This window comes from Myiozetetes cayanensis, unplaced genomic scaffold, assembly GCF_022539395.1.
Source record: "Myiozetetes cayanensis isolate MyiCay16 unplaced genomic scaffold, myiCay2020 scf5-8, whole genome shotgun sequence".
NCBI lineage: Eukaryota > Metazoa > Chordata > Aves > Passeriformes > Tyrannidae > Myiozetetes > Myiozetetes cayanensis.
This window is the reverse complement of record NW_026087742.1, coordinates 102875631-102888886: the sequence shown is the minus strand read 5'-3', so window position 1 is coordinate 102888886 and position 13256 is coordinate 102875631. Positions and strand designations below refer to the sequence as shown.

The 13256-nt window shown below is 41.2% G+C and overlaps 1 protein-coding gene across 1 annotated transcript in view; it reads right to left on the bottom strand.

The window, feature by feature from the left end:
• Positions 1 to 516: 516 nt before the first annotated feature.
• The window catches only part of MBTPS2 (membrane bound transcription factor peptidase, site 2), a 39680-nt gene continuing 26940 nt past the window's right edge, over positions 517 to 13256 (bottom strand). Inside the window, exons 10-11 of the mRNA XM_050332563.1 lie at positions 7715 to 7790; positions 517 to 6366 (exon numbers count right to left, since the gene is read on the bottom strand). Coding sequence (XP_050188520.1) covers positions 6144 to 6366; positions 7715 to 7790 — 299 coding nt within the window. The 3' untranslated portion in view covers positions 517 to 6143. The remainder of the gene's footprint in view (positions 6367 to 7714; positions 7791 to 13256) is intronic.

Genomic DNA, 13256 nt, shown 5'->3' with positions numbered 1-13256 from the left:
AAGAAACAGATAGTAGCACTCCATTCTCCAATAAAGCTGAACTAGCCAGTTACACTGTGCTCACCCAGCCCCAGATACACCTGGAGACTGAAAGGAACTTGTTCAGAACTAGCCAAGATATGTGCCCACTTCTGGCCTGTATATACAAATCACAGGTTGTGATACATAACATCACCTTCATGTCATCTGAAGATCTGACATTTAAAGTCTTTCAGGTAGGACTGGCCAGAGGAGTGGTTTCACTTACCTTGACTAGGCATCCTGTGTCAAATATTTCAACTCTTACTGTGATAAGCTGGTAATTAGGGAAAGTAAATTTAGTGATAGTTATTATTAATTTTAGGAGGTGGTCAGATACTGAAAAGGAGAGTGTACCTTGGGGTGCCTTGTCAGTACCCAGAGAGAGAATATGAATCACAAATGAAGAGAACGAGAATATATGAGAGAATATGGCGATTGCCACAAATAAGGGATTATGTCACTCTACCTTATTTTTAAAAACAGATTTAAGCACACTAACAATCAAACAATGAATTTATTTGCAGGATACATTTATCATACATAGAAAACAATACTTATTGTTTGGTTGATTAAATAGACAAAAAAAGGCAAAACAAAACCACAATACGTTATTCACTCTTCCATATATTTGTTAGCTGACATTTTAAAAACGAAGCTTTCTTTTTTTTCCCTTTTAAAAAAAAAAACCAAAACATGATCATGAACAATGCATAGTGGGAACAAAGGGTCTAGAAATCTAACATTCCACAGCTGTGAGTCAGTGTGAAAAATAAGGCTATGTAGAGGAAAAAACCTCCACAGTGAATTTCAAAACAATACATATTCCATTGACAGGCTCCAGATAAGATCATCTGAGTATATGAAATCTAAAAGCAAAGTTATGTAAGGGAAAGAGGAATTTAAAATATTAACAAATGACTTGGAAGGAAGTAAACAGATATTTTCTAGTGATGGCTTGGAAATAACCTCCAGCGTTTCAAACTAGTATCAACAAAGGTCAATTACACTAGGATGCTGCAAAACCATCCTAAGACGAACATCTAGAAGTGAGAAACATCCAAGTCTGTTTTACAAAATGAGCTACAACTACTCATACTACTTATTCAGCACATATTTATCAATGGAAAGACAAAATGTTAAAAAGTTTCATCATCAGTCACTGCATGATTCAGTGAAGGGCTGGAAAATGTACCTTCCTGCTCTGAAATGTTAATCACAAGTTCTTTTCAGGTTTCATACAATGTAAATGGAATGAATGGAATTGCAGTGTCATATCCTGCTCTTTGTTCCCGTCCTTTCACACCGGGTCAGCGGTGGGAAGGTTTCATAAAGCTGCCATAAACTGAAGTTCTTCACTGCCCTTAATCACTGCCATCTGCTCTTCACTTGATGGTAGTGGTGGAGTCCAAGGAACAGGAGTCACAGAGCTGCCCTTTCTTGGCAGTCCCTTGTACAATGCTTCCCACATGCTGCATTAAGACAGGTAATATACCCCAGGTAACTCAGTCACATTAAATAACTAATCTACATAAAGCGTTACATGAAATTCAGGATGAAGAGGATATAAAATACTTGCTAATATTGGATTTTACCCGTGTTAAAACTCCAGATTCCTTACTCACAAGTGTACAAGAACGAAGCTGAGGCAAGAATAGTTGTGGAAATTGGTCTGAATGCAGGTGTACAGAATGCATATTTTACAAATAACTATATCTAGAGTTTAACTCACTTTTTTTAAAACAATTAAATACAGACTAGGCTACATAAACCTTTATAACCCTGCTTCGTCTGTCATAAATTTCAGATATTTCATATAGAGGATGATATACTAATTTATTTTAAAAATATTTCCTAGAGGTCAGCCTTTGCTGTCATGTAAAATGTATAGGAAACTATTGGGAAAACTGGGATTGTTGATGTGCTAAACTGAACAAAAATATATTCTTACTCAAAGAAAGCTGAAACACCCTGACTGCTATGGGGAGGTCTGTCCTGAAAACTTTATTTCTTCGGTATACTCTACACAGTCTTGCTTATCCCAGTTATCATTCAGAATAGCACAAACAGCAGCATTAAGAGAGTGATGGATTTCAAGGTTGACCTCTTTTAGTTGCCCTGAAAAATCTATGTTTACCATGCTTGTAGCTGAGGCTTCACAGAAACTAAGAAACATAAACATCAACTGAACAAAACTCAGGCAGCTGTTACATCCCCATCACTTACCTTCTCTTAACAAAGTTAAGATCAGTTATGGGAGAACAACATAGTTTCTGTTTTAAAATCCAGAGAAAGCCATAGAGAGAATTCATAGAAAGAAGGAAAAAGAAAAACAAAGGCCTACACTGCAGAGTATGGAGGACTGTATGTTATCCCTAAAAAAACACTAATAGATCCTGCAGCTGTAAATGTATCTGTTATAGAAATGTATGTTTATATACACATATATGTCCACAAATGCAGAACCATCACTGGAAAAAGTAACTGTCAATATAGTTGGTTGTTTCATTCTCAATAAAAAGGATGAGTTAACAAATTTTCCACTGTGGTTCACAATTTGGGCTAACTAATCTGCACGTTTGTTTATACTTTTTCTAGTGAAGCCTCTTTCATTTAACTTGTACAGAAGCAAGCTGGTTTTAATTTCCTAATTAGCAAAGAGCATGTAACATCCTCCATGCTAAGAAATTTGCCATTTTCATGTTTTATTTTGCATTATCAGAACATGCTATGTAAATCTTTGCTGATATAAAAAAAATCTCATAAAAAACAAAGGAGAACAGTGATAATACTTATGGAAATTTTCTGGCAATTTTCACGTAAAAGCTACTTATAACATTTCTGAATATTAGACATTACTTTTTCCATCTGATACAGATTTAAAATGCATAGTATATACATAAATAGTAGCAGCCATCCAATCTTTAAGAGTGCTCTGTTCTATAGTCCAGTCGATATGCCCTATAATTACATTGATGGATTTTGTACTGAAGACTCTGAGGGGCTAATTAGAATAAGTGGAAAGATTTCATTTTAAGGAAAGGCTTACCTTCTATTTTTACAAACATGGAAGAAACATCACAAATACTCCAGAGTAAAAATCTAACACAGAGAAATCACTGTGTCCTTTTGTGCGAAATAAACAACCAAAACCCCAGGAAAAATCCTTCCCATAACTGTATGCATGGCACATGCTTATCAGAATGTAATCCATATGTTGGGATTACAGGAGAATGAAATGGGTCCACTGAACAACTTTTTCTCCAGACAGAGGCCCAACTTAAGTACTACCTTTGTCCACAGGTAATTAAAGATGTGTTGGGTCACTATTCATGCCCAGTTTGCTTGAAGTCTTGATTCAAAGCACCTGTATATACCTAAATCAACCCTTATTCAGTGGATTTCCAGTATGTGGAGAAATGGACTCATGAATTATTTTTTTAAACACTTCCAGTAGCCTCTCTTCTATATAAGATATCTAGGGTCTTTACAGTACACCAGTGTGTCTGTTTTGCTAAAACCATGACCAATATCTTCTCCACCCTCTTCTTGATCTTGAGGTCAGACACAGACTGACATTCTACTTAGTGTAACTGTGGTTTTCAGTGATTATGTAAAGTAAACTGGATTTACTTTCCTTTGATAAGACTTCATGGATCGGTGGGACACTAAATAACCATGAACAACCTGCTGGCCTCATTATAGCAGATGTAATTTGTGTATGTTAATTCAGAAATGCTTTTTTAAATCTGTTGCCTACATCTCTCTGAGAAGCACTACCTTAAAAGATTGTCACAAGCCATTTTAGTCATACATATAAAGTATCAAACTTGACATGTTTTGAAACTAAATATCCTGTCTTACTAAATTACATTAAAACTCCTAAGTGCAAATTAATTTTTTGCACTGTAGCCTGGACAAGACACAGAGCCACTGAAAGGAAGACCTCAGATCAGTAAGCAGTCCCTCTTAGGTGAAAGAGCAGGCTTCTAGAACTGAGCCTCAGAGCCAGGCTTTGTGCAAGGACCAGGATGCTCCTATCCTTCTGTTCATGGAGAGATGACAGAGTGGCCCATCAGAACTGCTCCCCTGAAACTTCTGTATGTTTCCAGGAGCAATTACAAGTTAGACTTTCAGGGCATAGTTTGTTTTTCCCTTTCTTACACCTCGTGTGACTTTTAACAGTCCCCGCAAAGGGACCAACTCACACTGGGCTGACTGGAGGATTTACTCTCTCTTACCAGGATCTGTGTCCATATGCCTGGGCTGAAACAATTGAAAATGGGAGGCACGAGCCTGCCACCCCACAGAGGTGAACTTCAAGAGGTCCACCCAGCCTGTAACAGCACTGGAGAGGTGAGTAAACTAGCCAGCGACAAACAGACATATAGGGTTTCATTACTGCTTGCATCATCTTAAGAAAGGAGTACATCTTAATGAAGTCTGAAAGGAACTGTGCAAAAATACACATCGGTGGGCAAATGCAAACATCAGTGAGGAATCCAGGCAGTAGCACCAGGAATTGGACTCAGCTCCACTAGTAAAATTACCCAGGCTTTTACTTCTAGAGCCAAAAGGATGTATTTGACCTGGTCATGAAAGTTCCAGTACTCCCTGCAGGCCAGTATCCATGAGCTTAGGTTCCACTTCAGTTCCTGATGGAAAAGCCATTTCTGTAAAAGGAAGTTTGGGCTGCAGCAGCTCCTACAGGGAGCACTGTACAAGGCAGAAGTTGCAGCATATTTTTCAAAAACTTTGTATTTCAAATATCTGTGCTCCCAAACTGGAGCACTTTTGTTTAAATATCAGCCTATATTGAGACAAGGCTCTGATTGAATCTGATTTAGATACTGGGCAACATATCAGAAGAGGACATGACAGTCAATATATAATCCTACCGGGTACAAAATATTACAGACTTACAGAGCTTCAAAGTATGTCAGACATACTTCAATCAGCAAAACACTGACTGTTCTTCCACTGTTCATTTAAGAACAAGCATATGGTCTGCATTCATTTCAGAAAGCAAAGCAAAACGTTGACATTGTTCAATTCACAATCATATTCTTCCTCTAAATAATTCTGATCCAAACCCAGCTTCAACTAAGTATCTTTGTTAGCTATCTCTGAGTGGAATAAATCCTAGCAAAGGAAAACAACCCTTTGAAATAGAGAAAGCCATCAGTGAGTTACTGTACATATTACATGCATAGCATCAGAAGATACACATCATAAAAACAACAGGTTTCACTTTTAACTGTAAACAGGTAGAATACAGTATTATTTTCTGAGTAAAACAACACAAACATTACATATCACTGAGGAAAAATTGTGCACAGCATACTTCAGCACTCAGAAACTAAATTTCTGTTATCTTGTAGCTATTGCTGACAAATATTGCCTTTAAAAAAACTTCAGCTGCGTATGATAATATACAACTGAATGTGTTAAGAAACAGACATGTGGGCTTTGTTATCCTCCCACATGCTTCATTTTTAGCAGACACTGGCACATCTACATCCTGAGGACAACATTCCTCCAGTCATTTTGGCCAGCTGAAAAGGAAAGCCACTAACCCATATTGCTGCTGTCTCCCCATTAACACATGGTAAGCATTTGCATTTCACCATTTTGAGATCAGACTTTAGGGCTTCTTAGAGTCCAGTCTGGTAGAATACCAGATTAAAAAAATAAAACAAGACACTCAAGATGATGCTGACTGACAAATGATCAGAACCCACACAGATTTTCTGACAATTATTCAAATTATAAAACTGGAATGTTTTTTTTCTCCCACTTTACAAACGTTTGAGGCCAAATAATTCCCTTATTTTGAGACCTAAATTAATGAAGTCTAACTTTTTCCTGTGAAACTTTATAATAGAATTTGTCCAAAATTATTAGTGTTTCAAGAGTAAATAAAAAGGTTCTTAGTTCTATTAGATTTCTCATGACCACAGGCACAATGTTGTACAGTTTTAAATTAAAACGGCACCCATCAGTGATTGTTCTTTCAGTATCATTTTAAGGGAATTATTTCAGTCTCAGTACAGGACAAGTTTTAAAAGGCAATAGATTCATTATTTCTGTGTACTTTGAGAACTGATGGAAATGTATCCAATGCTCTATCGTGCTGTCACCATCCAAAGTCCCAGTGCAACGTTGGCAGCCAAAAGTGCACTACCAGCAAGCAAAATTAAAAAGCCAACAAGTTCTCTGTTTTGTTTTTCTACAATGAGGGAACTCAGCGTGGCTTCCAAGAATGAATTTAATATCCACTGACCATCCAAAGCAAAGCAGGGTACAGCATTGATAACTGCCAGTGCTCCTGATAGTGAAATTAGGTACCTGGTTGACTTTAGTTAAGGTTCATATACAAGAAAATGTAGTAAATAAATAAACAAACAAACAAATAAATAGAAAGCACATATTACCATACTATTTCTAGTATGCAGAGAGAAACATATGAGGGTTACTTTTTTTTTAGCTGCCATTCTGTTTCACAGAAATTATATGAGTAAAGTGAATTTTACACCATAACTTACATGCTCAGAGAATTGCCTTTGTAGATCTTTTTTTTTTTTTTTAAGTGCTAGGTTGGTATACTTAGACAACCTGCACTCTTCACAACTTGAATGAAAACAGAAGACAGTAAAACCACACTTGATGCTGCCCATCTTCCTCCCTTGCTTTGTATGGTTTTGGAGGAAGGTTACAGCTCTGACACCATGCCTGAAGTAAGAAGGTATTCTAGACCTATGGCCCAAGTATGAAATCACAATTAGGAATATTTTCCAAAACACTCCCTAGTAAATGACTAGAATATAATTGGAAATTTGACCTATCTCTCCTACTTACCTATTAGCCAGAAAAGTTGAGTGGATTTCTGTACGTGTGTGTGCACGTGAGAATGAGGCATGGGTAGATAATTTTGACTGTTGGTAAAGGCTTGCTAACTGCAATACCTACCTCCATCTTAAACGGCCAGGCAAGAAGACATATGATTCAGAAAGCATCTGGGGCAGTGTGAACCTTGATATGTTCCCAGAAAAGGGGAGATTATCTTTACTCCAGTTCTATGGGCTACACAGTTTAACTGTTCTATAGCCTGTGGGAGCCCGTCAACAATAGCCATACATAAACATTTCAGTTTCTAAAGTAAGAGTTCTTAGATTAGCTATATTCAAACCTATTAAGCTTTGTGCATGTGTATATGTATCATCTCATTCATTAGCAAGCATGTATTAACTGAACTATCCTGCTTTGTGAATATGCTTTGCTTTTCTGTTGAAGAAAAATTAAAAAGAACAACCATACCCTGTTTTTTAGTTCAGTATAATGACATAAAAATGGTAAAACTCTGACATACCAAAGCTAGCAAGAACATCTTATTTGTGCTACTGTAAATTCAGACTTACTTTCACTTTCTGGTCACATTTGTTAAGGCTCACCCTCAAGGGTTAAAAAAAACACTGACCAGAAACATATTGTTAAGCACAGGAAAGTGAGAGATTTCATTTTGAGCTTGGCACACAGACAATAATCAATGAAGAGATGAGATAAAGATGTCAAAACCCTATAGAAATATTTCAGAGCATCCTGTCTAAAATGATATCCAACTGAAACTTTGCTAAGTCACTAAATTCTGAACAGTTCCATTCTTGCCTTAAAAGAACAAACATACTTTAAAGGATACTTGCAAAATGTCTCTATCACCACAGGCAGATCGATGCTTAGAAAGTTTTGGCGTGGTACAAAACTGCTGAGACTTACTGAAATGAAAATATAAAGACACATAAAGCATGAAAATTAATTCCAGGGTTAAAACATTACAAATTTTAGATTATAATTTTGCAGACACATCAGATATGAAATTACCTTCTTCAAGGAGGAATAACCAGTCTAAATATGGGTTTGCTTGTTTTGTTTTCACAAGAGTGCAGACATTAAATCTTTCTTAAACATGGCCACTATCATAGTAAAGTCACTCCACAAAATACAATTAGCATTTCAGTAAAACTAGATCTAAAATACATATTTTCAGAGGCAACTGTACATCTATAGTCATAAAGACCCCTTTGTGTAATTTCAGTTCTTTTCAAAAAAGATTATAGTTACCAGACTTTTTCAACACATGCCATCCACTTGTATGCTGTGGGTGTACATGTGTATTGTCTCTGAAGGCCAGAAAATTCTTCTCTTGCAGTACCTGCAGAAGCTCCCCCTGACCTGAGGCTGAGCTCATGGTATGCAGGTGTGGGGCAGATGGGGAGCAGAATGCTGGAGTCCCTCTGAGAAAGCCAAGGCTGCGAGGTGACGCACAGCTGCACTGCACAACACCAGTTAGCCAGTACATAAAGCAGCTTCGTGTTCAGATGATAAGTGACTCCAAGATATAACTTGATGCAACTTAAAAACCTGAGACATGGAACTCGGCATCCTTCCTATAAACAGTGACGGGAAAATGGCAGCTTCAAGCACAGCGTGATCTTGAAATACTTTATTGCTGTATACACTGTTCTTTGAAGGTGTACATGAATCTTCAGTTTACTGCACGTCAAATGTTTCTTGAGAGGTTCTTCAAAGAAAAGTGAGGTAACTTGTGACCTGCCAGAGTGGACATTGTTAGTTCAGGGATGCTCCACTCAGGTTGTCTCATAAAAAATCTTGTTACAGTCTTTCAAAGTAAACAGCAGTCTGAGTCTGTCAGCACCAGGGACCATGTGGAAACCTTAGCTCTATGACAGCTGGAAAAAAGACACCTTTCCTGTAGAAGGAAAGTAGAACCGAGTCTTATCCCTAGAAGGAAGGGTTTAAGGTAAATTAAGGCAGAGATTCGAAAATGGCCTTGGTACTTGCACGGTACCAACAACAGTCTTTCTGTCCCTAAAGAGCAAGTTTGGATGTGAATTTTCCCTACCTACTTGGGAAAAAGTTATAGCCATAAGACATTCCACCTCCACAGAGATATGCGAAAGCAAGAATTCAAATCCCACACAATACAAACATCCCTTGGGAAAGAAACAATTTAAGCCACCCTTACAGAAATCTTAAAACCGTAGGCTAAGAGGACACTGGGAACATAACGTACCAAAAATGTTACTCAAATTCAGAAATGCTGCTAAGTATTTAAGAGTGCGATCAAGTTTCTTCCAGTTCAACAAAGAATTCAAGGACATGGAAACAAAGGTGAGGGAAAGTAGTACCAAAGGCACATAAGGCAGAGAACTGGTCGATTCAGTCACATAAAGACATTTTCTTCTGTTGACAAATGTCCTTGTGATAAGTCCAGCCAGCAAGCATGCCATGGGGATGGAGATCTATATATATATAACAAAGAGTCCCAAAAAAAAGAATGATTTGGTGTGGAAACAAGCAGAGAACTTTCCAGTACCAAAACTGCCACTGTGCTTGAAAGTCACGTTCTCTCTTACAGCTTAAGACTAATCTTTGTTTTAAGGAAAATAAATGTTGGACTACTGAGTGAAGAACAAACCAGACAGAAATACGGGACACCACCCAGCTCAGAAAGTCAGAGGCATCCAAGTCAATCACAGAATCATAGAATGGTTTGGGTTGGGAGGGACCTTAAAAGATCACCTAATTCCAACCTCCCTGGCATGGGCAGAAACACCTTCCACTAGACCAGGCTGCTGAAAGCCCCATCTAACCTGGCCTTGAATATTACCAGGGATGGGACATCCACCACTTCTATGGGCAACCTATGTTCCAGTGCCTCACCATGCTTAGTGAAGAATTTCTTCCTTGTATCTAACCTACTTCTAGAAGAAAGCCTGTATGTTAAGCCACTGATTATCAGACATACAGCTAGGAAGGTCTTGAGAACATTCTGTGTGTTTGTCTGGCAGTATTTAGTATCAGCCACTAAAAAAAACCAGTAAAAAACCAGCCATTAAAAAAACCAGCTGAACCACCAAAAAAAAAGCACAAAGAGAAAATATTTTTCCTTGGCATCCATTCTACACAAAAATTTACTCAACTAAATGCAAGATTTTATTAAAATACTAATTTAGCTTGTTTTAAAAAGTTACAGTAGTTAATCAGGAAGACACTATAACCTTCTGCAGCTTGATACTGGAGGTTGCCCTGAAGCAGGTGCAGGACCTTGTACTTGGTCTTATTGAACCTCATGAGCTTTCCATGAGTTCTGCTTCTTGAACTTGTCCAAGTCCCTCTGGATGTCTTCCCATCCTTCGGGTGTGTCAGCTGCACCACTCAGCTTGACCTTGTCTGCAAACCCGTTGATGGTGTAATTGATCCAGCTGGGGGGAGGCTGTGTCCCAGCCCTTGCACAGAGCTGCCCTAAGGGATGTGCTCCCCCACCTGGGAGGGCAGCTCCCCACACAGCCCTGCCCCCAGCTCTGTGGCCATTCCAGGGCCATGAGGTCACAGAGCCCCAGGGTGCTGCACTGGCCCGAAGAACCGACTGCTCAGCCCCTTCCCTGAGGGCAGCAGCAGCGACACCAACAGCAGTAGCAGTGGGTGTGAGGGGGACCATGGTCCTTGTCCACCACCTCCTCCTCCTCATCCTCCTGGCTGCCCTGCACGCCAGGGCTGCCCAGGCTGCTACAGGGCAACTGCAGGAAGCAGGTCAGCTGGTGGCACCAGTGCAGCCTTCCATGGGCCAGTGGGGTCTTCTCACTGAGAAGTGTGGATGATGGGCTTTTCCTCCAGTGCTTTTCTGAGGGTTTCCTCTGTGTGAGTGCACTCCTGGTAAGAGAGTCTCCAGGGCTCATCTGCTCCTCCAGGGTGTTGCACATCGCCTTAAAGAAGAGTTGCGCTGTCAGCTCAAAGGTCCCCAGGTCCTCCTCTGCAGCTTTGGCAATCCACAGATATCTGGCTCTCACACTGTTACCTGACCCCCTTCCAGTTCTTCTGTTCATAAAGGCAGAAGATCCTAACATGCAATGGAAATATTTCTCTGTGCTTGCTTCTAGCTGATTCTTTAAAAGACTCTCTGGCAGCTTGGCAGAAAGATGGTTTGGAGCTCTTGGAATCTGCAGGTAAATTCTCAACATCCCTTTCTTTGAAAGAATAATGATCAATGATGTATCAAGAGTTTATTAATGAGCAATTTTTCTTTAAGATGACGAGGTTGGTGGCTTGCTGAAATCTTTGCCAATTCGAGTCCTCAAGCAAAAGCGTGAGCCCACATGTAAGTCAGTCGGAGGAAGTAGCATTTACCTTTTAATCTTCCTTCCACATGAAATGCAAGTTGCTCCTTCCATGGCCAACGGCAACCACTGGCGTGGCCAGGTACTTGCTGTCCTGTGGTCAGCTGGTGTCAGCCATCAGAATAGCTGTGTAGCAGCAGGCTCTTCCCCCTGTGCCTGCTCTTGCACGTCACATCAGCAGCCAAGCTAAAAAGTGTGTTAGGTTCAAGACATCTGGATCCTATTCCACAAATGATGAAAAACAGGACTCTTCCCACTGTAGCTTCATCCCAGGGCTTGCCCTGAGTAACTAGAGGTCCAAGGCACAACAGCAGCCCAGAGAAGGATCCCTTTCATGAGCTGAGGTCCAGAACAATGTTCTGGCTCCCACACTGGGCAGGGAACCTAGAGGGAACCTCTCCATCCTCCTGCATCCTCTGTTCCTGAGACATGCTGAGGCTTTACCTGTCTCTGCTTTTTGGCAGTGCTGTCAAAGTCTGGAGAAAAGCACAATGGAAATGCCAAAACATCTCCTAAAATGGACTCAGAGCACTCAGGTACTGAGCAGTCCTCCTAAGTGTGAGACACATCCTGAAACCTGGGAGTGGCTGCAAGGGGTGCCCAAACTGGAGAAAAGGCGGATGGGGGGGGAGCACAGCTCAAGTGTCTCTTGAGAGGCCCTGACTCCATCCCCTTGGGGTTGTGGGAGTTGGCCCAGGGAGGGAGAGTTGCGTGTGGCACTGCCTGCTGCAGGGATGGTTTTTGTCCATGCCCCTTGAAAGAATGACTGGTCAAGCAGTGATGCTCCCTCCTGTGCTCTCCTCCTGACCATCTGAGTTTCATTTGGAGGGACAACCTGTCCCAGAGGATGGGAGTGTGCCTCCAGGCACCAGCACTGGGGGAAAACAGAGAATGTCCTGGTGGTATCAAACATGCTGCAAGCTTACAAGTGGGGCAGAGGATGTGCTAACATTTTGAATTTCTCCTGCAGAAGTGACTGTAGCGACGACCACACATGTTCCCAAACCTGAGGAGCACATTGAAAGTATGTTCTGTCGTGGAGCAGGCTGTATGATAGGAATAGTGATAGTCCTGGTTGCTGTGCCAGTTGGGATACTGTTGTGTACTGCTGCAATCTGCTGGTGGTGTGACAGAAAACGGTGAGTCACCAATCCCCCCACACCCTCTGCTCCCTTCAAAGGCTGCTCACAGCCATGAAGCATTTTTAGTCAGGTTGCTGTGCAGCAGTGAGTTAGTGGGTGGCCATAAAACTCTGCTGAGGTTTCTGCTGCTGTCAGAGGCTTTAATTTGCCTTTTAATTCCTGGGTCTTCTCCTGGGGAGTCTGCTTGCACTGGAACCAGTGTTTGCTCAAACTGAGCCTGCCTGGACAAGAATAGCCCCCACAAGCAACAGGCAGAGGCAAAGCAAGGTCAGGATGAGAAAGAGTGGGGGACAATACTGCTCTGAAAAGCAAGACATGCACTGGCACCTGCCTGGAGGAATCCCCCTGCTTAGTGGTGCCTTGAAGTGCAGGTATTCACCTTTGCAGCTCCACCCATGGAGGTGAGCCTTGTCAGCTCTGGGCCCTGCTGTGGAGGAGAGTCCCTGTGTCACATCTGCAACTTAGCCATCTCCTCTCTTCACAGGCGCCTCTATGGAGACCGGCAGGAACGTGTTGGTCTGATGTCCCGCCCAGACAGCCCGAACAGTTTATCTGAACCTGACCCACCACTGTAGCAGCCCTAAAAAACTGGCATATCTGATCCCTGAGCTGTCCTTGTTCCCCAGCCCTTCCTCAGCTGCCCTGCAGCAGTTGCAGAAATTGCCCAGCCCCAGCCACAATAGGAACAGCGCCCTCCACCTCCACACCTGCTGGCCCAGCCCTCTGGACAGAGCTGAGGGTGGGGCTCATCAGGGAAGGGGTTGGGCTGACAGAAATATGACCCACAGCTTCAGGGATCAGCTCTTTTTGTCTGAATAAAAGGAACAGAATCGTCATACAAGTGTCTCAGTAGTATCAGAATATCCCAAGTTGGAAGGGACTCACAAGGATCACCAAGTCC